Below are 27,973 nucleotides of genomic sequence, written 5' to 3' on the forward strand. Positions count from 1 at the left end.
GATAAAAACAGCTCTGCTCTGTGCTGTGAAGATTCGAGGTTTGTGGACGCGGTCTGAAAAGAGTCCAGTGTATGTGTCATACGCGCCCGCAGCGCCACCTGCAGGGAGCGCCCCGCACTGCGCCTGCGACCCGCGGCACCTTCTGCGTGGAGTCTGCATGTCCCGCCGAGCACCGGTGCACCAGGGACGGGTAAACTCGAGAGCCCCGGTGTGGAGTGTTTGTCACACACACACACAGAGACACACACTCGCGGACCAGGGGCAGTTTTCCCAGAAGACCCCAGCCCTGGAACTGACGCGCAGAGTCGCGCGTTTCCTCGCGAGGGGTTCCAGCGCACATGCGCACCCCGAAAGTATAACCAGGGGCGCGGCTCTGGGAAGGGGTCCGCAGCAGGAATGCCTGCAGGCGCCCCGACACTCGCGGTTTCTCCCGTCCGGGAGCTGAAGAAGAGCCGTGAGGTGGCGCCCGGCTGAGCTCCAGCAGACTCACCGGCTGGGACCAGCTGGGCTCCGCACAGCAGCAGCGCCGGAACCAGGACCCGGGTCCAGCGTCTCATCGTGCGCCGGGACACCCGAGGCGAAAGGTTCGGGCAGCGGTTGGGGGGGGGGTTCAGATTATGTCGTTTTTCTTCTCTCTGCTCTGAACAGCTGGGCTCTGATGGCGGTGCGTGACGTGGCCTCGCTCACTCAGCACGAAACCGGAACTGAGCCGAGCCCGGCGTCCGGTGGGCCGAAATCCGGCACTGGGGAGAGGGGCGTGGTAAAAACCCGAAAACTTTTAGAGATCGGTAACAAAAAAAATGAAACATTTGGGCTGAGAAATGAAAGTCTGAAAAGTAAAGTTCGCGCCGCGGAGTTCAGTTCTGGTCCCGGCTTCCTCGCTCTTCTGTACACGGAGGGGGGTGGGGGTGGGGAACAGGCTGCCCAGCCCTGTGGTTGAAGCCGATACCCTGGCTTCTCTCCAGACACAGCTGGGTGAGCTCCTCCAGTCAGGACAGGAGGCTCTTCTGTACACAGAGGGGGGTGGGGGTGGGGAACAAGCTGCCCAGCCCTGTGGTTGAAGCCGATACCCTGGCTTCTCTCCAGACACAGCTGGGTGAGCTCCTCCAGTCAGGACAGGAGGCTCTACTGTACACAGAGGGGGGTGGGGGTGGGGAACAGGCTGGATGAGCTCCTCCAGTCAGGACAGGAGGCTCTACTGTACACAGAGGGGGGTGGGGGTGGGGAACAGGCTGGATGAGCTCCTCCAGTCAGGACAGGAGGCTCTACTGTACACAGAGGGAGGTGGGGGTGGGGAACAAGCTGCATGTTCTGGGGCTGTTGCTACAAGACGAGATGTGGAAAAAAAAACCCACGCAAATGGCTTTTATTTTCAAGGTGTTTATTTCGAAATGACAAGGCGATCACAGAGCGCAGGGCTCAGCTGTGGCTCGTGTTCCTGGGGGGGGGGGGGTCCTCTGGCTTGACCGCTGTCCGGAGTGGACAGGGTGGGGTTCCCGTCCTGCGAGCTGCTGCTTGTGTGTCCCAGTCCAGTCGCCCAGCTCAGGGCTCTGGTCTCCCCAGTATAACCAGTAACCGCAGTGTGACCAGTCTCCACACTGTGACCAGTAACCCCAGTGTGACTTCTCTCCCCAGTATAACCAGTCTCCACAGTGTGACCAGTCTCCCCAGTATAACCAGTAACCGCAGTGTGACCTGTCTCTCCAGTGTGACCAGTCCCCCCAGTATAACCAGTAACCCCAGTGTGACTACTCTCCCCAGTGTGACCAGTCTCCCCAGTATAACCAGTAACCCCAGTGTGACCTGTCTCTCCAGTGTGACCAGTCCCCCCAGTATAACCAGTAACTGCAGTGTGACTACTCTCCCCAGTGTGACCAGTCCCCCCAGTATAACCAGTAACTGCAGTGTGACTACTCTCCCCAGTGTGACCAGTCCCCCCAGTATAACCAGTAACCCCAGTGTGACCTGTCTCTCCAGTGTGACCAGTCCCCCCAGTATAACCAGTAACTGCAGTGTGACTACTCTCCCCAGTGTGACCAGTCTCCCCAGTATAACCAGTAACCCCAGTGTGACTTCTCTCCCCAGCAGTGCTGCTTCCGCATGTCTCTCCCGTCCCGGGTTCGGTCCCGGGCTTGTCCGGGGTATGTTTCCTCGTGACATTTTTAATTTCACGTTTTATGTACAGTGACTGGTCCTGTCTGCCAGGCACAGCTCGGCGGCCTCCCCAGTATAACCAGTCTCTCCGGTGAGAAACAGCCCGGGGAGGGGGTGTTTCCCTGCACAGCGACCCCGAAACCCGCCTGCAGTGTCCCGATCGATCAGCACTGAGGCACAGATCCTCCCCTGGGGACCGGAGTCTGTCCCCTCCCGAAGGACTTTTCCGTTTCTCTCCGGGTCTCGCCCGCTACACCGGAGTCGGGATACAAGGGGAGCCTCTTCCGAGGCTGGCTCCTCTCCTGCCACCCAGCCTAGACCTCCATCGCAGAATTCCTGCTGTTCTGCAGGGGCTCCAGTTCTGCAACACGGGGAGAGAGAGACCGGACATTACAGATCACAGAGGGTGTGGGCTGGGCACAGGACACAGGCACAGGCTGACCTCTCCCCCCGAGCTCAGAGAGAGTGGACTGGGCAGTCTCTCAGGCTGACCTGTGGGCAGTGGGCTCTGTCCACTGCCTACACTGTGCGCACGTGAGGAAAAGCCGACTCAGGACTGCCGACTGGTGGAGGGAGCTCGGCTCAGGCGATCTCCCCTCGAGCTCAGAGAGAGTGGACTGGGCAGTCTCTCAGGCTTACCTGTGGGCAGTGGGCTCTGTCCGCTGGCAACACTGGGTGCACTTGATAAAGTGCCCACTCAGGATCCAACCACTCTATTTCCACGAGAAAAGGAAAGAGTTACCGTGTCCTTCCTGCCGGGCTGCTGAAGGCTGGTGCCTGGTGCTCTTCTTGAAGAACCCGGATTCTGTCATGAAGAGGAGAAAGGAAAGTCCCAGGCTCTGTCAGACTGTGTGCTGGGGATCTACTGGATCCCCACTGGAGTGGAGGAATCCAGTGTCTCTCACCTGGACCGTACCCAGATCACTACCGCAGCTGACACAGCAGGAGCTGGGAATCTACCGGATTCCCACTGGAGTGGAGGAATCCAGTGTCTCTCACCTGGACCGTACCCAGATCACTACCGCAGCTGAAACAGCAGGAGCTGGGAATCTACCGGATTCCCACTGGAGCAGAGAAATGCAGTGTCTCTTTCTCTAAGCTCACTCAGTACTCACCACATTTCACACAGCAGATTACAAGGGCTGCTATCAGAACGTAGAAGGCCGTCGTGCATATCATGAAAATCGTATTCTTATCCGCCATCCAAACGTTTTGCGAGGAGGGCTCTGTAATGAATCACAAACAGGTGTCAGGGATCTAGAGCATGAAGTGTTAGAGCATTGGGTGTGCAGTGTGTTGTTACAGTGACACAGTACAGAGTGTCGGACCATTCATCATGAGAAACTTTTATTTGAACACAGTGCTGTTCTCGAGGCACTTTACAGTGAGGAAACCAGCTCTCACTGAGAGCAGGCTGCGGGCGTTGTCATTTTTACAGTAAGAAAGCCAGGGAGCACAAAGAGCCAGCCAGATAAAAGCAACCCCCCAAAGAAGGTGTGGACTCTGGATCTGAAAGAGATCGGTGGGGGGGGGGGGGAGACTCTGAGATCCTGGGGGCTGCAGCTCCAGAGCTCTGGGGCGCAGCAGGAGAAGAAGCCCCGTCACCCCCAGAGTGTAGAGGGGCTGGGGGGGACAGACAGGAGAGCAGAGTCAGACCAGCGGAGGGGGAGGAGGATGATAGGAGCTCAGACAGGTACAGAGGGGCGGAGCCCAGCAGAGCCCAACAGGAGAGCAGGAGGACTCTGGAGTCAACTGGAAGCCAGTGCAGGGACTCCAGGACAGGAGTGAGGGAGCAGAGTCGGACCAGCGGAGGGGGAGGAGGATGATAGGAGCTCAGACAGGTACAGAGGGGCGGAGCCCAGCAGAGCCCAACAGGAGAGCAGGAGGACTCTGGAGTCAACTGGAAGCCAGTGCAGGGACTCCAGGACAGGAGTGAGGGACCAGAGTCGGACCAGCGGAGGGGGAGGAGGATGATAGGAGCTCAGACAGGTACAGAGGGGCGGAGCCCAGCAGAGCCCTACAGCCGACATCGCCTATAGAATGAAGTGGCTGTCCTGTGTTAAGCCCAGGTCCTGACTCCTTCTCTCTCTTACTCCAGGGGATGACGAGCTCCTCTCCCAGGCTGGTGCCATTCACAAAGCAGGTGAAGCTGTGTCTCTCCAGCTCCTCCTCGCTCACAGTCAGACTCCTCCTGACCTGGAAGCTCCCGTCTCCGTTGGGCAGCACCACCGCAGGGTCCACCCCCTCGGTCAGCTCCTGTCCGTCCCTCCGCCAGGACACAGCCACATCCCCGGGGAAGAGGCTGACCACGCTGCAGGTCACAGGAGAGTTCGGCTCCCAGCCCCTCTGGAGCCCTGGGGCCTCGGGGGCCGGGGCTGGACAGGAGAGAGGGGGGGACGGTCTCAGAGCCCAGGCTGCTCTCTGGCACGAAGGAGCCGCCAGCCTCGGGTCTGGACTCACCTCTGCACAGAGTCTTCCTCGCGTGTTTGATGAAGATCTTGAGCCACTGGGAGCAGTACTGCTCCAGGAAGGTCAGCACGGTCCGAGTGAAGGAGCGATCAGGCTCCCAGCCCTGCTCAGCGCCAGGGGCGCGGCTGACCTGGGTCCAGGTCCTTGTTCGGGTGTCCAGTCGGAGATACACCTTCCCCTCGTGGCCCAAAGCACAGCGCCCTCTACTGGTGCCCCCGCCATCCTCCTCCAGCTCACAGCCGCAGAGCAGCAGCACAGTGTGAGGGCCTGGAGCTCAGAGACACAGAAGAGCACAGAGCTCAGAGACACAGCAGCACAGTGTCAGAGCACAGAGCTCAGAGACACAGCAGCACAGTGTGAGAGCCTGGAGCTCAGAGACACAGAGGAGCACAGAGCTCAGAGACACAGCAGCACAGTGTGAGAGCACAGATGAGCACAGAGCTCAGAGACACAGCAGCACAGTGTCAGAGCACAGAGCTCAGAGACACAGAGGAGCACAGAGCTCAGAGACACAGCAGCACAGTGTGAGAGCCTGGAGCTCAGAGACACAGAGGAGCACAGAGCTCAGAGACACAGCAGCACAGTGTGAGAGCACAGATGAGCACAGAGCTCAGAGACACAGCAGCACAGTGTCAGAGCACAGAGCTCAGAGACACAGAGGAGCACAGAGCTCAGAGACACAGCAGCACAGTGTGAGAGCCTGGAGCTCAGAGACACAGAGGAGCACAGAGCTCAGAGACACAGCAGCACAGTGTGAGAGCACAGATGAGCACAGAGCTCAGAGACACAGCTGCACAGTGTGAGAGCCCGGAGCTCAGAGACACAGAGGAGCACAGAGCTCAGAGACACAGCAGCACAGTGTCAGAGCACAGAGCTCAGAGACACAGAGGAGCACAGAGCTCAGAGACACAGTAGCACAGCGTGAGAGCCCGGAGCTCAGAGACACAGCAGCACAGTGTGAGAGCCTGGAGCTCAGAGACACAGAGGAGCACAGAGCTCAGAGACACAGCAGCACAGTGTGAGACCACGGAGCTCAGAGACACAGAGGAGCACAGAGCTCAGAGACACAGCAGCACAGAAAGAGCAGGCCCTCTCAGCAGCCTCCTCACCTTGTCTCTCCCTCACCGCTGTTCGGTAGATCTGCAGGGAAGCTTCCAGCACATGCGTGTTCGTTTTCCAGCCCTCCGGGTCCTCCAGCTGCCTCACCCAGCCCTGCCTGGGGGTCACGTTCCTCTGAGTGCTGTCATAGTAACTGAACTCCTCCCCATCCAGCCTCCCCACCACAGTGACCTCCGGCTGCTCCAGAGCGCCAGGCCTCACACAGCCGTAGTAGTACAGCGAGCAGACAACTGTAACACACACACACTGGTCACTCTCACACTGGTCACTGACACACAGAGCACTGACACACACGACACTCGCGGTTTCTCCCGTCCAGGAGCTGAAGAAGAGCCGTGACGCCCGGCTGAGCTCCAGCAGACTCACCGGCTGGGACCGGCTGGGCTCCGCACAGCAGCAGCGCCGGAACCAGGACCCGGGGCCAGCGTCTCATCGTGCGCCGGGACACCCGAGGCAAAGGTTCGGGCAGCGGTTGGGGGGGGGGTTCAGATTATGTCGTTTTTCTTCTCTCTGCTCTGAACAGCTGGGCTCTGATGGCGGTGCGTGACGTGGCCTCGCTCACTCAGCACGAAACCGGAACTGAGCCGAGCCCGGCGTCCGGTGTGGCGAAATCCGGCAGTGTGGGGAGGGGCGTGGTAAAAACCCGAAAACTTTTAGAGATCGGTAAAAAAAATGAAACATTTGGGCCGAGAAATGAAAGTCTGAAAAGTAAAGTTCGCGCCGCGGAGTTCGGTTCGGGTCCGGCTTCTTCGCTCTTCTGTACACAGAGAGGGGTGGGGGTGGGGAACAGGCTGGATGAGCTCCTCCAGTCAGGACAGGAGGCTCTACTGTACACAGAGGGAGGTGGGGGTGGGGAACAAGCTGCATGTCCTGGGGCTGTTGCTACAAGACGAGATGTGGAAAAAAACCCACGCAAATGGCTTTTATTTTCAAGGTGTTTATTTCGAAATGACAAGGCGATCACAGAGCGCAGGGCTCAGCTGTGGCTCGTGTTCCTGGGGGGGGGGGGGGGTCCTCTGGCTTGACCGCTGTCCGGAGTGGACAGGGTGGGGTTCCCGTCCTGCGAGCTGCTGCTTGTGTGTCCCAGTGCAGTCGCCCAGCTCAGCGCTCTGGTCTCCCCAGTATAACCAGTAACCGCAGTGTGACCAGTCTCCACACTGTGACCAGTAACCCCAGTGTGACTTCTCTCCCCAGTATAACCAGTCTCCCCAGTGTGACCAGTCTCCCCAGTATAACCAGTAACCGCAGTGTGACCTGTCTCCCCAGTGTGACCAGTCCCCCCAGTATAACCAGTAACTGCAGTGTGACTACTCTCCCCAGTGTGACTACTCTCCCCAGTGTGACCAGTAACCCCAGTGTGACTTCTCTCCCCAGCAGTGCTGCTTCTGCATGTCTCTCCGGTCCCGGGTTCGGTCCCGGGCTTGTCCGGGGACACCCTCTGGGTGGAGCCTGCGCGCTCTCCCGTGTCTCCTGGAGCCGGGCCCCTGGCGCAGGAGGGTCCCGGGCCCCGGGCGCGGCTCTCCGGGGCGAAGTTGGTGACGCACTCCCTGCTGCGGCTGAGCCGCTCGGCGGGGGGGGCAGTCAGGACGGCTGTGGTCAGCAGCACCCGGGACCCTGGAACCACAGGGAGTCCTGAGCCCTTCTCCCCTGACACACGCGCACACACACACACACGGACCGGACACACGCGCACACACACACAGACACAGACACACACACACACGCGCACACACACACACGCACGCGCACACACACACGGACCGGACACACACACACACACACACACACACACACACGCGCACACACGGACCGGACACACACACACACACACACACGCACACATGCACGCACACACACACACGCACACACACGAGCACACACACACGGACCGGACACACACACGCGCACACGCACGCACACACACACACGGACCGGACACACGCACGCGCGCGCACACACACACACACACACACACACACACACACACACACGGACCGGACACGCCTCTGTCCGTCCGTCTGTCTCACCTGTCTTCATCAGCTGGAGAAGCAGCATGACTCCCAGTGCGATGACTGGGACCAGCACAGCCAGAGGCAGCAGGGCCAGAGCGCTCAGGGCTGAAGACGCGCCGGGCTGCTCTGAAACACAGGTACAGTACGGACCTGTAGTCCAGTTCTACACTCCAGCTCGTCTGGTCTGTGTTGGACTCTCTGTCCACAGTCTCTCACCCCAGATCCCCATGATCTCCCCTCTCTCTCAGCCCAGATCCCCCTGATCTCCTCTCTCTTACCCCAGATCCCCCTGATCTCCTCTCTCGCCACAGATCCCCATGATCTCCTCTCTCTCTCATCCCAGATCCCCATGATCTCCTGTCTCTCTCTCACCCCAGATCCTGATGATCTCCTCTTCCAGGCTGCTGTGATCCACTCTGCAGGAGTACTGGTACTTGTCCTCCTCTCCTGCTCTCACTCTCAGCCTCTTCCTGACCTGGAAGCTCCCGTCTCCGTTGGGCAGCACCTCCCCACTCTCCACATCCTCGTGCAGCTCCTGCCCGTCTCTCCACCAGGACACCAGGATGTCTCTGGGGAAGAAGCCCGTGGCCAGGCAGGTGAGCTCAGTACCGCCAGGTCCGGAGTCCTTGTGTGACAGAGACACCAGGGGGCGCTCTGGAGAGGGAGAGAGACAGCACCGAGACAGTCCGATTGGCCCCTTACCTGACAGAGCAGGTCTCGGAGGGTAACGGGGTCTCGTCCCGCAGTAGGGGGCCGGACCCAGAGAGACGTGGGTGTGTGACCGTCTCCAGCTGGGCGTCAGGAGGAACGGCGCTGCTGGTCTCTGGGCTGGGTGGAGCCCGTGTCCCAGCGAGGGGACGGGTGTCAAGCATGAAGCGATGCGCTGACTGTCTGCCCTGCTGTCTGCGCAGGCAGGCTCCCCTGTCGTCTCAGGAGGGGCAGAGTTCCCGAGTCTCTCAGTAACCTGAAACCTCAGGGCTACTCCTGCAGGCTCAGACAACGGGCTCACACAGTCGCACACAGACAAGCAACTACACACACACACCCTCGGACATGCACACACAGACGCACACAGACACACACACACACACACACACACACCCCCTCGGACACACACACACACACACACACACACACCCTCGGACATGCGCACACACACACACACACACGCACACAGGGTGAGAGTCTTACCCACTGAAGCTGTCAGAGCGCAGGCTCTCTGGAAAAGCAGGATCAGTCCCAGATGGCTCGCCATTGTCGTCACGTTCCGGGTCGATGATCTAGTGCACCATGGGAACTGGGCACCAGCAGCCCTGGGATCTACTTAGTAGGAGTCTCCCCCGTACACAGAGAGGGGTGGGGGTGGGGAACAAGCCGCTCGGAGCCCGGACCCTGGCTCCTCTGGGGGCTGCAGCTGGAGGAGCTCCTCGGATCGTTAGCTCCCCGTGGCCAGGAGCAGGCTGGGTAGAGAAGTGAAATCAGCAGGTCTATATTGAGCCCCGCAGGAACCCCAGAGTCTCGTGGGTCTGCCGACATTGAGCAACGCCGCTGACTCGCGCGGCAGGCAGGAAGCGTGTCTGCGCCGGTCTGCTCCGCTCGGCTCCAGAAACCCCCCTGTAACGGGACTGTCAGCTCCTTCCCTGGGATTCTCAAGGGCTGTTTAAAACCAGGGTCAAACTCGAGTTCCGCTTCAGTAGCGTCAAAGAGGAAAAAAAATTGATCTTGTTTATACGAGATGGTATCGCTTTATACCAGACAATTATTGAGTTTAAAAGCAAGCTAATCTGTGAAGAGTGTTGCCTGCTATAGGAATATCTTGCATTATATACGCAATCATGTTGTCCTGTCCACAGTGGCCCTGACTTGAACAGAGGAATATCGTCACACTCCTCTTGTTGTGAAAATTAGGGAGCTGGGGCTCTGGGCTCCACATGAAGTGAGCACGGTGTCAGTGAGCACTCCTGGGTTAAAGGCGCCCTGTTTTAGACGCTTCTGGGCTAGGTAGAAAGGACACAGTTTTCCAAACGTGTGACTTCTGATGTGAAGCTGCAGGAACGCGTCCTGTACAGGGGTTTTTGCCGACTCTAATTTCCAGATTGAACAGGTCGAGTTGCTGCGAGCTTGCCTGCGGGGCTCTTACAGAACGTGTGCATCATTGCCTTCGAGTGTTCAGATGTTTTTTTTCCCACAGAAGATTATTGTCGGAGCTGTTGTATACGGAGTAAATATATCTACTTCCCCTCAGACAGTATTTGGATTTAGTAATGTTGTGGCACAATCAAACAAGGGCTTTCTCGTGCGGTGGCACAGTGGTGCAGGGGCCTCACGGCGCTGGGCTGCTGTCTGTGTGGAGTCTGCATGTTCTCCCTTGTTGGTGTGGGTTTTCCCCACAGTCCAAAGACATGCATGAGCATTTGTGTGTCCTGTGTTGGACTGCTGTGTTGGGCTGGTGTCCAGTGGGGGACTGGTGTCCTGTGGTGGGCTGGTGTCCTGTGAGGAGCTGGTATCTAGTGTTGGACTGGTGTCCTGTGAGTGGCTGGTGTCCAGTGTTGGACTGGTGTCCTGTGGGGGACTGGTGTCCTGTGTTGGACTGATGTCCAGTGGGGGACTGGTGTCCTGTGTTGGACTGATGTCCAGTGAGGGACTGGTGTCCTGTGGGGGGCTGGTGTCCAGTGAGGGACTGGTATCCTGTGGGGGGCTGGTGTCCAGTGTTGGACTGGTGTCCTGTGGGGGGCTGGTGTCCAGTGAGGGACTGGTGTCCTGTGGGGGGCTGGTGTCCAGTGTTGGACTGGTGTCCAGTGAGGGGCTGGTGTGTTGGGCTGGTGTCCAGTGGGGGACTGGTGTCCTGTGTTGGACTGATGTCCAGTGAGGGACTGGTGTCCTGTGAGGGGCTGGTATCTAGTGTTGGACTGGTGTCCTGTGAGTGGCTGGTGTCCAGTGTTGGACTGGTGTCCTGTGGGGGGCTGGTGTCCAGTGAGGGACTGTTGTCCTGTGTTGGACTGATGTCCAGTGAGGGGCTGGTGTGTTGGACTGGTGTCCAGTGAGGGTCTAGTGTCCTGTGTTGGACTGATGTCCAGTGAGGGGCTGGTGTGTTGGACTGGTGTCCAGTGAGGGGCTGGTGTCTAGTGTTGGACTGGTGACCTGAATTTTTAATAAATTCTTTAATAAATCTTTGTTCTAGGTGAAATCATATGCCTTCTCGCAACACTGCGAGTGACGTCTTGAGTGTTCTTTAGAACTGTCCATTGAGACAGTGGCACAGCCCTGAGGAATTGAACTTGCTGAGAAACTCCATCAGACCTCCTACACAGCGCCCTTCCTCCGGGTTTTGATCATAAACATACCAGAGTACCCGGGTTTCTGTGCAAGCAGAGAAAAAATATAAACATATGTGTATTGGATGCTATTAAAGATGTATTTTTGTAGTTGTAAATATTTAGGCCTGAATCTCGTCATTCAAATTAAGTCACTAGTAAAAAAAAATCAATCGTGAAACCGAAAATCCTCAGTTTTGTCAACATGTTTACAAATGTTTTCACGTTAACTGTTTAGTTTCGCTTTGTGAACCTGCCCCGAAGATGATGGTAAGAAAAAGAATATTGTTCGTAGCTGCGTTTTCTTTTATGTTTGGCGTTTAATATATATATATTTTTAATTGTATCTGTATTTTAAAGTTAGCAGGAACACCTTGATCTACATTTTATTGGCGAGATTTGCGCTTTCCAGGCGGGCGGCGGGTGATGACGTCATCAGGGCGCTGCGGACTGTCATGGCGGCGCCCTGCAGGCTTGTATCCTGACGGGCCGCGATCGGAGATCACTCCGGTTACTCCTCATCGACTTACAGAGCCCTCGCCAGGCTTGTGGAGAGACAGCCCGGGACCCCAAGAGCCCGCAGGCTGAGGACTGAGGTCAGTTTCTGCAGTTAATGGGCTGATAATACTAATTATAGTGATAACAGACCCCGTGTTACAAAGTCTCCGTGCGTATTAACCTCTCAGGTCAGTGTTCATGTGCTCGAGTGTCCATTCGGTCTGTATTTTTTTCTCTGTGAGAAACAGGTTTAGGTTTCATCAGTAAAAGTGTTAATAAAGAAAATTGTGCTTCTTTACCTCAAATTGCAGACTTGTAGAGAGAAGTTATTTACCTCTGTAAGATTTAATTTGTTACAGGAAGATGTGACTTAAGTAACTCTGTCATCACTAAACATAAATCAAGTTCAAATAAAAGAGTGATCAATTCATGCACTGAGTCGGCTGGGGAGTGGTTTTTCTGTGGTGGGCTGTGTGTTTGAAAAAGGGTTTTTGATGTTTATTCACGATTTGACCCCTCCCACGAGCACCTGCCTGTGAGTCTTGTAATAATAATAATAATAATAATAAACTTTATTTTATATAGCACCTTTAAAGGTGGCTTCTCAAAGCGCTTTACAGGATGACAACAACAATAAATAAGAAGAATACAACAATAAATAAGAAGAATACACAAGATAGGACACAATTATAATTACAACAATACCAACAGAGGAGGCCGTGGAAGGTGGTACTGAGAAGAGCAGAGGGGTGAAGAATGGAACAGTTCAGTAAAGGCTTTTCTGAAGAAGGTTTTGAGTCTGGATTTGAAGGAGGTTAGAGATGGTGACTCTCTGAGATCCTTGGGCAGAGAGTTCCAGAGCTTGTGGCATAACAGGAGAAGGCCCTGTCACCCATAGAATGTAGACGGGCTTGGGGGACAGTAAGGAGGGCAGAATTTGAAGAGCGGAGGTTGCGAGGTGGGGATAATAGTTCAGACAGGTACTGAGGTGCCGAGCCATGCAGAGCCTCATAGGTGAGCATGAGGATTTAAATCTACGTGGAATTTGACTGGAAGCCAGTGCAAGGACTCCAGGATAGGAGTAATGTGAACACTTGCACTAGACCTGGTCAGGATTCTGGCTGCTGAATTTTGGACATAACTTGCTGTACATAACTGAAATTGTACAACTTGCTGTGTTAGCTTGTGTAGAATCTCCATGGAGGCCTTAATTTCATTTGTGGAAAACGATATTTGCAGGATTCCTTGTCTGAGACGCAGCCTGTGGGGATCAGGAGCTCTGTACAAACACACAGGGGTCTGGAGTGCAGTCAGGCAGGACGCCAAGACAGAACAGTAACCCACCAGGCAGCCCCAGTCACGGGCAGGAGCTCTTAATAATCAATGAGCAAAGAGCCAGCCTGGAGCGATCAGGCCCACTGGAGAGGCTGACAGGAGAGCCTGCCACCAGCTCCCGTCGGTTTGATGAATCCGAGGTTTTCCCCCCCCTTTTCCCCTGTTGGAAAAGACACTGTTTCAGTTTTAAAACACGGAATCATGTTTCTCTTGCTCATGAGTCTCTCCCAGAGAGGGAGCCGAGGTGCAGTAACAGCACTTCTCCACCGGAGGACAGTGTGCGTCTGGGAGCAGAAGCCTACTGCGCAGATCCTCCCCTCCAGCTTCTCCGCCCTGCTGTGCCACATTCAATCTGGTTGTCGAGCAGAGTTACTGATCCACTCCAGCTTGTATTCAGTTATACGACAGTGTGATACAATATAGAGTAAGGCAGAGGGTGAGTATACTGGTGTAAGGGAGGGTTAAAGCTTCCACCATCTGCACCTTTCCTACTGGGACTGTCCTGCTGCGGACCCTCATCAACTACATTTCCCAGCAGGCCATGGGGGGGAGAAGGGTGGCCAACGGACAGCTTCCCCTGGGTTGAGGAGGGACAGGTGCTGTCAGTTCAAGCCTGCAGCCAGTTTGGAGAATGAGAGGGGGATGTCGGAGCTCAGTCGTTCTGCTTGGGAGAAGAAAAGAAGTCCTAGTTGCATAGAAGCTGTTATGAAGGAAGACATGAAGAAGCTGCTTTTAATAAAACAGGAACAATCCTGCCACCTCAGGACTCCATTTTAAGAATTTAAAGCCTCTCATTACACACCCTCCCACCTGCAATCCCATACATTCTGTGTCTTTTTCAGTTCATAGTGTGAATCTTTGGTGTCTCTGTGACAGTTCCTGTCAGAACTACATTACCCAGAAGGCAGTGCTGGAGTAGCTCACTAATAAGGATCAGCTGTTCTGATCCCCAGGCAGCAGAGTCCCTGGCTGACCAGAAGCTGAACCCAGCAGTGTTTCAGCTCAGAGAGGACAGCAGGCCTGTCCTGTCCCTGTGTCAAGCAGATCTGGGCCTAGTTGACAACCCCAACCCCCCTCTGCAGCTCTCAGGACAGACTCACTCACAGCCACAAGGTAAGGAAACACAGGGCTCTTTATTCACAGTGCAGCACACAAGACTCCAGAAACCACAAGACAAACCCCTAGTTCGTACCCGAGCTCTAGCTGGACGTGCAGCCAGCTTCACCAGACCTCCTCCCCCTGACACAGCTCAGCTCTGCAGCTCTTCCCTCCTGCTCTGCTCAGCACAACTGCTCTCTGTCCCCAGCAGCACCAGACTGAAGGCCTCCCCTCCTGCCTTTTAACTGTCTCCCCACCAATCGTCTTCCAGCAGTGAGGCAGGTGATTGTGGGGGCAGACTGTTCCGCTCGGCCTTCTGGGGAATGTAGTTCAGACAAGAGCCGGTGTCTCGCCTGGACCTGCGGCCCTCTTACAGTGTGGACAGGGAGTGGTGCAGGAGAGCCGTGAGACCAGATTGTTGAGCTGTTTTGTGGTCTTTCTGACTTGAGATGAAAAGCAGAGGGGTAATGGATTAATCTTCCTGGATGGCAAGACAAATCAATGTACTTATTGATGAGTGAAGGGATTGGGGCTGTGTGGTCCTGTAGTTCAGAGGATCTGGCTACAGGCTTGTATGTCTGTGGTTGTGGGTTCAAATCTGAAAGAATCAGTTTTCTTTTTTAAGACAGTGTTAGTATCAGTGATAGATTGATCAGTGAAGAACTGGGAGCTGGTTGCTGTGTGTCCTGTAGTGTGAAGGTTAATGCTGTGGACTCTGAGCTGTGTGGCTGTGGGTTCAGTTCCTGTTGAGAGTGAGACTTTTATTGTACTTGAATGGCAGGATGAGGGAGATGCATTTGGCTTCACTCATCCACAGTAACAGGGTGATAAGTGTAGAGGTGGGGTCTGTGTTTGTGTGGCTCTGTAGTGAAGAGGTCAGGGCTGGGGGCTCAGAGCTGAGTGGTTGTGGGTTCAAGTCCTGCTGAGACCTACAGCTTGTTTTGGGTTTAATTCTTCCCCACAGTAAGAGGTTGATAAGTACAGAGACTGGAGCTGTGTTGGTGTGGATCTATAGAGCAGAGGGCTAAGGCTCTAGACTCATAGACACCTGGCTGTGGGTTCAAGTCTGAAAGAGACCTGTTGCTGATTTAAGTTTAATTCTTCCCCACAGTAAGAGGTTGATAAGTACAGAGACTGGGGCTGTGAGGTGTGTGTCCCTGTGGTCTGGAGGATAAAGCTGAAGACTCACAGCTCTCTGGTTGTGGGTTCAAATCCCAGTAAGTTCTCAGGTTTGTTTTCAGTCTCTTACCCACAGAAACAGGTTGATAAGTGAAGAGATTGAGCCTGCAGTCTGTGTGGCTCTGTGGAGTGGAGCTTAAGGCTGTGGACTCACAGCTCTGTGGTTGCAGGTTCAAGTCCTGCTGAGACCTACAGCTTGTTTTGGGTTTAATTCTTCCCCACAGTAAGAGGTTGATAAGTACAGAGACTGGGGCTGTGTCCGTGTGGATCTATAGAGCAGAGGGCTAAGGCTCTAGACTCATGGACACCTGGCTGTGGGTTCAAGTCCTGCTGAGACCTAGAGTGTGTTTTGGGTTTAATTCTTCCCCACAGTAAGAGGTTGATAAGTACAGAGACTGGGGCTGTGTCTGTGTGGATCTATAGAGCAGAGGGCTAAGGCTCTAGACTCATGGACATCTGGCTGTGGGTTCAAGTCTGAGAGAGACCTGTTGCTTATTTAAGTTTAATTCTTGCCCACAGTAAGAGGTTGATAAGTACAGAGACTGGGGCTGTGAGGTGTGTGTCCCTGTGGTCTGGAGGATAAAGCTAAGAACTCACAGCTCTCTGGTTGTGGGTTCAAATCCCAGTAAGCCCTCAGGTTTGTTTTCAGTCTCTTACCCACAGAAACAGGTTGATAAGTGAAGAGATTGATCCTGCAGTGTGTGTGGCTCTGTGGAGTGGAGCTTAAGGCTGTGGACTCACAGCTCTGTGGTCGCAGGTTCAAGTCCTGCTGAGACTGGCCTGCTTTGTCTTTAATTCGTCTCGACAGAAACGTGTTGATAAGCTGGGGGAGTTGTAAGGGTGGGTGGTGGGACCAATAGAGGAGAGGGTAAGACACTGGCCTCCTGACTGCAAGGTCCTGGGTTCAAGCCCAGGCAGCAAGGTGTGAGAGAGAGAGATGCAGGGGGTCAGTGGCAGGGACAAGTAACTAGATGAGTAAGAGAGAAGGGGTCTGGGATTTACCTTTTACTGAAAAATTCCAACAGTGTCAAACGTTTCAGTAAAAGGTAAATCCCAGACCCCTTCTCTCTTACTCATCTAGTTACTTGTCCCTGCCACTGACCCCCTGCATCTCTCTCTCACCCACCTTCCTGCCTGGGCTTGAACCCAGGACCTCACAGTCAGGAGGCTAGTGTCTTACCCTCTCCTCTATTGGGCCTCCCACCCACCCTTACAACTCCCCCAGCTTATCAACACGTTTCTGTCACAAAGAATTAAAGACAAAGCAGGCCAGTCTCAGCAGGACTTGAACCTACAACCACAGAGCTGTGAGTCCACAGCCTTAGGCTCCACTCCACAGAGCCACACACACTGCAGGATCAATCTCTTCACTTATCAACCTGTTTCTGTGGGTAAGAGACTGAAAACAAACCTGAGATCTTACTGGGATTTGAACCCACAACCAGAGAGCTGTGAGTCCTCAGCTTTATTCTCCAGACCACAGGGACACACACCTCACAGCCCCAGTCTCTGTACTTATCAACCTCTTACTGTTGGTAAGAATTAAACTTAAATAAGCAACAGGTCTCCCTCAGACTTGAACCCACAGCCAGGTGTCCATGAGTCTAGAGCCTTATCCCTCTGCTCTACAGACCCACAGAGACACAGCCCCACTCTCTGTAGTTATCAACCTGTTTCTGTGGGGAAGAATTAAACCCAAAACAAGCTGTAGGTCTCAGGAGGACTTGAACCTGCAACCACAGAGCTGTGAGTCCACAGCCTTAGGCTCCACTCCACAGAGCCACATGCACTGCAGGCTCAATCTCTTCACTTATCAACCTGTTTCTGTGGGTAAGAGACTGAAAACAAACCTGAGGTCTTACTGGGATTTGAACCCACAACCAGAGAGCTGTGAGTCCTCAGCTTTATCCTCCAGACCACAGGGACACACACCTCACAGCCCCAGTCTCTGTACTTATCAACCTCTTACTGTGGGTAAGAAACTGAAAACAAACCTGAGGTCTTACTGGGATCTGAACCCACAACCAGAGAGCTGTGAGTCCTCAGCGTTATCCTCTAGACCACAGGGACACACACCTCACAGCCCCAGTCTCTGTACTTATCAACCTCTTACTGTGGGGAAGAATTAAACTTAAATAAGCAACAGGTCTCTCTCAGACTTGAACCCACAACCGGGTGTTCATGAGTCTAGAGCCTTAGCCCTCTGCTCTATAGATCCACACAGACACAGCCCCAGTCTCTGTACTTATCAACCTCTTACTGTGGGGAAGAATTAAACCCAAAACAAGCTGTAGGTCTCAGCAGGACTTGAACCCACAACCACACAGCTGTGAGCCCACAGCCCTGACCTCTTCACTGCAGAGCCACACAAACACAGACCCCACCTCTACACTTATCACCCTGTTACTGTGGATGAGTGAAGCCAAATGCATCTCCCTCTCCCTGCCATTCAAGTACAGTAAAAGTCTTACTCTCATTGAGAACTGAACCCACAGCCACACAGCTCAGAGTCCACAGCATTAACCTTCACACTACAGGACACACAGCAACCAGCTCCCAGTTCTTCACTGATCAATCTATCACTGATACTAACACTGTCTTCAAAAGAACAGAACTACTGATTCATTCAGATTTGAACCCACAACCACAAACATACAAGCCTGTAGCCAGATCCTCTGAACTACAGGACCACACAGCCCCAATCTCTTCACTCATCAATAAGTACATTGATTTGTCTTGCCATCCAGGAAGATTAATCCATTACCCCTCTGCTTTTCATCTCAAGTCAGAAAGACCACAAAACAGCTCAACAATCTGGTCTCACAGCTCTCCTGCACCACTCCCTGTCCACACTGTAAGAGGGCCGCAGGTCCAGGCGAGACAGCGGCTCTTGTCTGAACTACATTCCCCAGAAGGCCGAGCGGAGCAGTCTGCCCCCACAATCACCTGCCTCACTGCTTGAAGACGATTGGTGGGGAGACAGTTAAAAGGCAGGAGGGGAGGCCTTCAGTCTGGTGCTGCTGGGGACAGAGAGCAGTTGTGCTGAGCAGAGCAGGAGGGAAGAGCTGCAGAGCTGAGCTGTGTCAGGGGGAGGAGGTCTGGTGAAGCTGGCTGCACGTCCAGCTAGAGCTCAGGTACGAACTAGGGGTTTGTCTTGTGGTTTCTGGAGTGTTGTGTGCTGCACTGTGAATAAAGAGCCCTGTGTTTCCTTACCTTGTGTCTGTGAGTGAGTCTGTCCTGAGAGCTGCAGAGTGGGGTTGGGGTTGTCAACTAGGCCCAGATCTGCTGGACACAGGGACAGGACAGGCCTGCTGTCCTCTCTGAGCTGAAACACTGCTGGGTTCAGCTTCTGGTCAGCCAGGGACTCTGCTGACTGGGGATCAGAACAGCTGATCCTTATTAGTGAGCTACTCCAGCTCTGTGCTGTCAGTCAGACTCCCAGTGCGCAGCAGTCTGATCCGCTCCAGGTGTGACAGTGCAGCAGTCTGATCCGCTCCAGGTGTGACAGTGCTGTCAGTCAGACTCCCAGTGTGCAGCAGTCTGATCCGCTCCAGGTGTGACAGTGCTGTCAGTCAGACTCCCAGTCTGCAGCAGTCTGATCTGCTCCAGGTGTGACAGTGCTGTCAGACTCCCAGTGTGCAGCAGTCTGATCCGCTCCAGGTGTGACAGTGCTGTCAGTCAGACTCCCAGTGCGCAGCAGTCTGATCCGCTCCAGGTGTGACAGTGCTGTCAGACTCCCAGTGCGCAGCAGTCTGATCCGCTCCAGGTGTGTCAGTGCTGTCAGTCAGACTCCCAGTGCGCAGCAGTCTGATCCGCTCCAGGTGTGACAGTGCTGTCAGTCAGACTCCCAGTGCGCAGCAGTCTGATCCGCTCCAGGGGTGACAGTGCTGTCAGTCAGACTCCCAGTGTGCAGCAGTCTGATCCGCTCCAGGTGTGTCAGTGCTGTCAGACTCACAGTGTGCAGCAGTCTGATCCGCTCCAGGTGTGACAGTGCTGTCAGACTCCCAGTGTGCAGCAGTCTGATCCGCTCCAGGTGTGACAGTGCTGTCAGTCAGACTCCCAGTGTGCAGCAGTCTGATCCGCTCCAGGTTTTGCAGTGAAGGATGGGAGTCTGCTCTTTGCTGGCTGCAGCAGGGGTGACACCAGAGACCCAGCCCTTCCTGACTGGCCAGTGTGAGAAAAACAATCTCTGATCGTCTCTGCCTGTGTTTCCCTGAGCTCGTACCCGACCAACACAAGACCACACAACACCACAGAGCTACACACGGCTCTTCCTCAGCTCCCGCCCGCCCACGAGCTGCCGACCGGTTTTCCTCAACTGTCGGTCGCTCCGAGACGCCACACGAAACTCTCCCCGAGTCTCCAGACTCGCTGCTGCGGGGCTCGTCTCCCTCCCTCGGACCCCAGACATGCACACCTGCAGCCCCACTTCCTGCTTCCGCACCGGTCACCTGACCCGCTGCCCCTCTGCATTCTGGGGAATGTGGTCCTGGTCACCTGACCAGCTGCCCCTCTGCATTCTGGGGAACGTGATCCTGGTCACCTGACCAGCTGCCCCTCTGCATTCTGGGGAACGTGATCCTGGTCACCTGACCAGCTGCCCCTCTGCATTCTGGGGAATGTGGTCCCGGTCACCTGACCAGCTGCCCCTCTGCATTCTGGGGAATGTGGTCCCGGTCACCTGACCAGGTGCCCCTCTGCATTATGGGGAACGTGATCCCGGTCACCTGACCAGCTGCCCCTCTGCATTCTGGGGAATGTGGTCCAGGTTGGGACTCAGCTCAAGGCGTTGTTTTACACTTTATATTAAACTTATTTACCGCACTGTCCTGTGGTTTTACTCTGATTACTGCGGTATGGCAGTCGATCACAGGGAGCGAAGGGGTGGGTAGAGAAACAGTTTTGTGAAAAATCGTTTTTATTTCTGCAAACACGACACGAGCACAACGCCGCCCCAGTCGCTGTCCCCGCCCCCTCCCCCTCATTGGGTGAAGAAGGTGGGCAGCTCATTTCCCAGGATGCACTGCTCCTCGGCCCCGTGGGCGTCGATGGTGACCAGGTAGGCCACGCCCCCACTGGAGCCGTCTCGCGCCATGGCCAGAGACAGGGCTGGGGAGAGAGAACAACAACACTTAACACAACACCACACACTGACACACCACACACTGACACACCTGGCCAGAGACAGGGCTGGGGAGAGAGAGAACAACAACACTGGTAACACAACACCACACACTGACACACAACACACTGACACACCTGGCCAGAGACAGGGCTGGGGAGAGAGAACAACAACACTTAACACAACACCACACACTGACACACCTGGCCAGAGACAGGGCTGGGGAGAGAGAACAACAACACTGGTAACACAACACCACACACTGACACACAACACACTGACACACCTGGCCAGAGACAGGGCTGGGGAGAGAGAGAACAACAACACTGGTAACATAACACCACACACCAACACACTGACACACCTGGCCAGAGACAGGGCTGGGGAGAGAGAGAGAGAGTGTACAATAACACAACACACTGACACAGTGATGCACTCAGGACACAAACACACCTGGCCAGAGACACACAGCGCTGAGGAGAGACACGAAGAGGAAGGGCAGCGAGGGGACGAGGTGAGGAGGAGGAGGAGCAGGAGGAAGGGCAGCGAGCGGATGATGTGAGGAGGAGGAGGAGGAGGAAGGACAGCGAGGGGATGATGTGAGGAGGAGGAGGAGGAGGAAGGACAGCGAGGGGACGAGGTGAGGAGGAGGAGCAGGAGGAAGGACAGTGAGGGGACGAGGTGAGGAGGAGGAGGAGCAGGAGGAAGGACAGTGAGCGGATGATGTGAGGAGGAGGAGGAGGAGGAAGGACAGTGAGCGGATGATGTGAGGAGGAGGAGGAGGAGGAAGGACAGCGAGGGGACGAGGTGAGGAGGAGGAGCAGGAGGAAGGGCAGCGAGGGGACGAGGTGAGGAGGAGGAGGAGGAGGAAGGACAGCGAGGGGATGATGTGAGGAGGAGGAGGAGGAGGAGGAAGGACAGTGAGCGGATGATGTGAGGAGGAGGAGGAGGAGGAAGGACAGCGAGGGGACGAGGTGAGGAGGAGGAGGAGGAGGAAGGACAGTGAGCGGATGATGTGAGGAGGAGGAGGAGGAGGAGGAAGGACAGCGAGGGGACGAGGTGAGGAGGAGGAGGAGCAGGAGGAAGGACAGCGAGCGGATGATGTGAGGAGGAGGAGGAGGAGGAAGGACAGCGAGGGGACGAGGTGAGGAGGAGGAGGAGCAGGAGGAAGGACAGTGAGCGGATGATGTGAGGAGGGTGAGGAGCAGGAGGAAGGACAGCGAGGGGATGAGGTGAGGAGGAGGAGGAGGAGGAAGGACAGCGAGGGGACGAGGTGAGGAGGAGGAGGAGCAGGAGGAAGGACAGTGAGCGGATGATGTGAGGAGGGTGAGGAGCAGGAGGAAGGACAGCGAGCGGATGATGTGAGGAGGAGGAGGAGGAGGAAGGACAGCGAGGGGACGAGGTGAGGAGGAGGAGGAGCAGGAGGAAGGACAGTGAGCGGATGATGTGAGGAGGGTGAGGAGCAGGAGGAAGGGCAGCGAGCGGATGATGTGAGGAGGAGGAGGAAGGACAGCGAGCGGATGATGTGAGGAGGAGGAGGAGGAGGAGGAAGGACAGTGAGCGGATGATGTGAGGAGGAGGAGGAGGAGGAAGGACAGCGAGGGGATGATGTGAGGAGGAGGAGGAGCAGGAGGAAGGACAGTGAGCGGATGATGTGAGGAGGAGGAGGAGGAGGAAGGACAGCGAGGGGACGAGGTGAGGAGGAGGAGGAGGAGGAGGAAGGACAGCGAGCGGATGATGTGAGGAGGAGGAGGAGGAAGGGCAGTGAGCGGATGATGTGAGGAGGAGGAGGAGGAGGAAGGACAGTGAGCGGATGATGTGGGGAAGAGGAGGAGGAGGAGGAGGAGGAAGGGCAGCGAGGGGACGAGGTGAGGAGGAGGAGGAGCAGGAGGAAGGACAGTGAGCGGATGAGGTGAGGAGGAGGAGGAGGAGGAAGGACAGCGAGGGGATGATGTGAGGAGGAGGAGGAGGAGGAGGAAGGACAGCGAGGGGATGAGGTGAGGAGGAGGAGGAGGAGGAAGGACAGTGAGCGGATGATGTGGGGAAGAGGAGGAGGAGGAGGAGGAGGAAGGGCAGCGAGGGGACGAGGTGAGGAGGAGGAGGAGCAGGAGGAAGGACAGTGAGCGGATGAGGTGAGGAGGAGGAGGAGGAGGAAGGACAGCGAGGGGATGATGTGAGGAGGAGGAGGAGGAGGAGGAAGGACAGCGAGGGGACGAGGTGAGGAGGAGGAGGAGGAGGAGGAAGGACAGCGAGGGGACGAGGTGAGGAGGAGGAGGAGGAGGAAGCTCACTGTTGACCACGAAGCGCTGACTCTCCTCTCGGCTCATCCCCCTCCGGAACTCCGCGTCCACGAAGCCGTACACATAGAAACTTCCAGAGCCGCCCACGGCGAAGGGCTGTCTGGCCAGCAGTCCGTCCAGCGTCACGAAGACCTGGGGGAGACGGGCACGGCGTCCACTGTCCACTGTCCACTGACCACAGACACTCCCACTGTCCACTCCCACTGTCCACTGACCACAGACACTCCCACTGACTGACTGACACTCCCACTGATCACTGACCACTGACACTCCCACTGTCCACTCCCACTGATCACTGACCACTCCCACTGACTGACTGACACTCCCACTGACTGACCACTGACACTCCCACTGTCCACTCCCACTGACTGACACTCCCACTGACTGACTGACACTCCCACTGACTGACCACTGACACTCCCACTGACTGACCACTGACACTCCCACTGTCCACTCCCACTGATCACTGACCACTGACACTCCCACTGACTGACTGACACTCCCACTGACTGACCACTGACACTCCCACTGTCCACTCCCACTGTCCACTCCCACTGTCCACTGACCACTCCCACTGATCACTGACCACTGACACTCCCACTGTCCACTCCCACTGATCACTGACCACTCCCACTGACTGACTGACACTCCCACTGACTGACCACTGACACTCCCACTGTCCACTCCCACTGACTGACACTCCCACTGACTGACTGACACTCCCACTGACTGACCACTGACACTCCCACTGACTGACCACTGACACTCCCACTGTCCACTCCCACTGATCACTGACCACTGACACTCCCACTGACTGACTGACACTCCCACTGACTGACCACTGACACTCCCACTGTCCACTCCCACTGTCCACTGACCACTCCCACTGACCACTGACCACAGACACTCCCACTGTCCACTGACCACTGACACTCCCACTGACTGACTGACACTCCCACTGATCACTGACCACTGACACTCCCACTGTCCACTCCCACTGATCACTGACCACTGACACTCCCACTGACCACTGACCACAGACTGACTGACACTCCCACTGACTGACCACTGACACTCCCACTGTCCACTGACCACTCCCACTGACTGACCACTGACCACTCCCACTGACTGACTGACACTCCCACTGACTGACCACTGACACTCCCACTGTCCACTGTCCACTCCCACTGTCCACTGACCACTGACTGACTGACACTCCCACTGACTGACCACTGACACTCCCACTGTCCACTCCCACTGTCCACTGACCACTCCCACTGACTGACTGACACTCCCACTGTCCACTGACCACTCCCACTGACTGACACTGGCACTGTCCGCTGTCCACCCCACTGACCTGCCCCCCGGCCCTGCGGTCCCAGCCGGCCACGATCAGGTGAGCTGACAGCTCCTCCTTGTACTTGTAGGAGATGTTCTTCACCAGACTGGCTGCAGCGCGGACCAGGGGCTCCTCCCCTATCTCCATACTGAGAGAGAGAGAGACGGGTTAATAACAACAACCCCGTCTCCATACTGAGAGAGAGAGACAGGTTAATAACACTAACCCTATCTCCATACTGAGAGAGAGAGACGGGTTAATAACAACAACCCTATCTCCATACTGAGAGAGAGACAGGTTAATAACACTAACCCTATCTCCATACTGAGAGAGAGAGACGGGTTAATAACAACAACCCCGTCTCCATACTGAGAGAGAGACAGGTTAATAACACTAACCCTATCTCCATACTGAGAGAGAGACGGGTTAATAACAACAACCCCGTCTCCATACTGAGAGAGAGAGACGGGTTAATAACCCCAACCCCGTCTCCATACTGAGAGAGAGACGGGTTAATAACAACAACCCCGTCTCCATACTGAGAGAGAGACGGGTTAATAACAACAACCCCGTCTCCATACTGAGAGAGAGAGAGACGGGTTAATAACAACAACCCCGTCTCCATACTGAGAGAGAGAGAGACGGGTTAATAACAACAACCCTGTCTCCATACTGAGAGAGAGAGGGGTTCATACACACACACTGACTGGACACTCCAGTACATGAACACTGCACTGAGAGAGAGAGGGGTTCATACAGACACACTGACTGGACACTCCAGTACATGAACACTGCACTGAGAGAGAGAGGGGTTCATACAGACACCCTGACTGGACACTCCAGTACATGAACACTGCACTGAGAGAGAGAGGGGTTCATACACACACACTGACTGGACACTCCAGTACATGAACACTGCACTGAGAGAGAGAGGGGTTCATACACACACACTGACTGGACACTCCAGTACATGAACACTGCACTGAGAGAGAGAGGGGTTCATACAGACACACTGACTGGACACTCCAGTACATGAACACTGCACTGAGAGAGAGAGGGGTTCATACAGACACACTGACTGGACACTCCAGTACATGAACACTGCACTGAGAGAGAGAGGGGTTCATACACACACACTGACTGGACACTCCAGTACATGAACACTGCACTGAGAGAGAGAGGGGTTCATACAGACACACTGACTGGACACTCCAGTACATGAACACTGCACTGAGAGAGAGAGGGGTTCATACAGACACACTGACTGGACACTCCAGTACATGAACACTGCACTGAGAGAGAGAGGGGTTCATACACACACCCTGACTGGACACTCCAGTACATGAACACTGCACTGAGAGAGAGAGGGGTTCATACACACACCCTGACTGGACACTCCAGTACATGAACACTGCACTGAGAGAGAGAGGGGTTCATACACACACACTGACTGGACACTCCAGTACATGAACACTGCACTGAGAGAGAGAGGGGTTCATACACACACTGACTGGACACTCCAGTACATGAACACTGCACTGAGAGAGAGAGGGGTTCATACACACACACTGACTGGACACTCCAGTACATGAACACTGCACTGAGAGAGAGAGGGGGTCATACACACACACTGACTGGACACTCCAGTACATTAACACTGCACTGAGAGAGAGAGGGGTTCATACACACACACTGACTGGACACTCCAGTACATGAACACTGCACTGAGAGAGAGAGGGGTTCATACAGACACACTGACTGGACACTCCAGTACATGAACACTGCACTGAGAGAGAGAGGGGTTCATACACACACACTGACTGGACACTCCAGTACATGAACACTGCACTGAGAGAGAGAGGGGTTCATACAGACACACTGACTGGACACTCCAGTACATGAACACTGCACTGAGAGAGAGAGGGGTTCATACAGACACACTGACTGGACACTCCAGTACATGAACACTGCACTGAGAGAGAGAGGGGTTCATACACACACACTGACTGGACACTCCAGTACATGAACACTGCACTGAGAGAGAGAGGGGTTCATACAGACACACTGACTGGACACTCCAGTACATGAACACTGCACTGAGAGAGAGAGGGGTTCATACACACACCCTGACTGGACACTCCAGTACATGAACACTGCACTGAGAGAGAGGGGTTCATACAGACACACTGACTGGACACTCCAGTACATGAACACTGCACTGAGAGAGAGAGGGGTTCATACAGACACACTGACTGGACACTCCAGTACATGAACACTGCACTGAGAGAGAGAGGGGTTCATACACACACACTGACTGGACACTCCAGTACATGAACACTGCACTGAGAGAGAGAGGGGTTCATACAGACACACTGACTGGACACTCCAGTACATGAACACTGCACTGAGAGAGAGAGGGGTTCATACACACACACTGACTGGACACTCCAGTACATGAACACTGCACTGAGAGAGAGAGGGGTTCATACACACACACTGACTGGACACTCCAGTACATGAACACTGCACTGAGAGAGAGAGGGGGTTCATACAGACACCCTGACTGGACACTCCAGTACATGAACACTGCACTGAGAGAGAGAGGGGTTCATACACACACACTGACTGGACACTCCAGTACATTAACACTGCACTGAGAGAGAGAGGGGTTCACACACACACCCTGACTGGACACTCCAGTACGGACACCAGCTCAGGAAGTGACTGACCTGTGGACGTCCAGCTGGTAGTTGACGATCTCGGCGATGGTCTGGGCGTCGGCCGCAGAGCCGGACAGAGCGCAGTAGATCTTGTCGTGCAGCGGAGACAGCTTGTTCATCACCCTGTTCACCACTGTCTCCCTGAGAGACACGCAGGGCACAGCTCTGAGCCCACCCTCCAGTGTGTGGACAGCAACAGAGCTGACCGGGCTGTGTGTGTGTGTGTGTGTGGACAGTAAAGGGAGACTCACCCTGCGGACACACGAGAGTCTGACCCCAGGACGACCCCTCCATCAAACTCGATAGCAATGATGGTCGTCTAGAAAAAGAACCGACCATTACACATCGTCAGACACACACACACCTTCACTCTCACACACACACACACTAATCTTCACTCACACTCACACACACCTTCACACACACACACACACCTTCACTCACACACACCTTCACTCACACACTAATCTTCACTCACACTCACACACACTAATCTTCACACACACATCTTCACACACACATCTTCACACACACGCTAAACTTCACTCACACACACCTTCACACACACACACACACTAATCTTCACTCACACACACACCTTCACACACACACACGCTAATCTTCACTCACACACACACCTTCACACACACACACGCTAATCTTCACTCACACACACACACACTAATCTTCACTCACACACACCTTCACATACACTGTGGACTGGATATCTTCACACACACACACTAATCTTCACTCACACTCACACTCATCTTTACACTCACCTGGGGGGTACAGCTCCTGAGCTCTGGGGGGCACCAGGAGAAGCCCCGTCACCCACCCCCACGACGCTCCGCTAACACGCGTGTCGCGGCGTGGAGCCCCCTTGCCGGAGAGCAGGCCGAGGCAGGCGCCTGGTCCCGTGTTCGCGTCACGGTTCGACACGCACAGGTGCTCACACACACACACACACACTTCATCTTCACCATCCTCACCCTCACCCCCGTCTCGCCCACGCCCGTGTCCCGGACTCACCCCTGTCTTCACCTCCCCCGACTGCCAGCCGGGCGCCGCGCCCTCCATGCTCTCCTGACGGCCGTGGGTCCGAGTGGGAGAAGGGCTCCTGCTTTTATAGGTCAGGCGCTTCCTGGGTCCGACGCGGACACGCCACGCCACGCCAAGCGGTCACCTAACACCTGGGCGGGACGCGCAGCTCCTGTCGAGCGGACGGGACGGGACGGGACCGGGCTGAGCGGCGCGGCTCCTCTCCGGAGTGAAAGTGAAAGTGAAGTCTTGCGTGTCTGTGAACACGAGAGG

The 27,973-nt window shown here is 55.3% G+C and overlaps 3 protein-coding genes and 1 long non-coding RNA gene across 8 annotated transcripts in view; 1 reads left to right on the forward strand and 3 right to left on the reverse strand.

Moving 5' to 3' along the window:
* The first annotated feature begins 340 nt into the window (after positions 1 to 340).
* On the forward strand, positions 341 to 11,999 carry LOC148813642 (uncharacterized). Its single transcript, XR_016086229.1, has 3 exons — positions 341 to 584; positions 4,253 to 7,891; positions 8,132 to 11,999. It is a non-coding gene; the product is annotated as an uncharacterized LOC148813642 (long non-coding RNA).
* LOC148813643 (class I histocompatibility antigen, Gogo-C*0101/C*0102 alpha chain-like) lies at positions 1,365 to 6,323 on the reverse strand. Of its 3 annotated transcripts, none has more exons than XM_088908284.1 (7): positions 6,109 to 6,323; positions 5,733 to 5,972; positions 4,615 to 4,896; positions 4,248 to 4,529; positions 3,270 to 3,380; positions 2,897 to 2,959; positions 1,365 to 2,515 (listed from the first exon to the last, which is right to left on the reverse strand). In XM_088908284.1, the coding sequence occupies exons 1-7, from the start codon at positions 6,173 to 6,175 to the stop codon at positions 2,469 to 2,471; spliced, it is 1,092 nt and encodes a 363-aa protein (XP_088764410.1). In that variant the 5' UTR covers positions 6,176 to 6,323; the 3' UTR covers positions 1,365 to 2,468. The 3 variants fall into 3 exon arrangements, with proteins under 3 accessions (XP_088764410.1, XP_088764411.1, XP_088764412.1); XM_088908285.1 differs by having other exon boundaries at positions 4,615 to 4,890; positions 6,109 to 6,296; XM_088908286.1 differs by lacking the exon at positions 2,897 to 2,959 and having other exon boundaries at positions 6,109 to 6,267.
* LOC148813644 (class I histocompatibility antigen, F10 alpha chain-like) overlaps positions 6,719 to 27,973 on the reverse strand; it is a 71,121-nt gene continuing 49,866 nt past the window's right edge. For 2 of the 3 annotated variants that reach the window (XM_088908277.1, XM_088908273.1), the window contains 3 exons: positions 8,127 to 8,408; positions 7,770 to 7,880; positions 6,719 to 7,356 (listed from right to left, as the gene is read on the reverse strand). In XM_088908277.1, the coding sequence (XP_088764403.1) occupies positions 6,719 to 7,356; positions 7,770 to 7,880; positions 8,127 to 8,408 (1,031 nt within the window). The remainder of the gene's footprint in view (positions 7,357 to 7,769; positions 7,881 to 8,126; positions 8,409 to 27,973) is intronic. The other variant, XM_088908276.1, reaches the window with a different exon arrangement.
* Positions 20,079 to 27,955, reverse strand: psmb9a (proteasome 20S subunit beta 9a). Its single transcript, XM_088908290.1, has 6 exons — positions 27,692 to 27,955; positions 26,911 to 26,978; positions 26,669 to 26,800; positions 23,958 to 24,087; positions 22,591 to 22,732; positions 20,079 to 20,287 (listed from the first exon to the last, which is right to left on the reverse strand). Exons 1-6 carry the CDS (start codon positions 27,737 to 27,739, stop codon positions 20,160 to 20,162), a joined length of 648 nt encoding a protein of 215 aa, XP_088764416.1. The 5' UTR covers positions 27,740 to 27,955; the 3' UTR covers positions 20,079 to 20,159.

Source organism: Atractosteus spatula, assembly GCF_055471065.1.
Source record: "Atractosteus spatula isolate fAtrSpa1 chromosome 10 unlocalized genomic scaffold, fAtrSpa1.hap1 SUPER_10_unloc_1, whole genome shotgun sequence".
NCBI classification, from domain to species: domain Eukaryota; kingdom Metazoa; phylum Chordata; class Actinopteri; order Semionotiformes; family Lepisosteidae; genus Atractosteus; species Atractosteus spatula.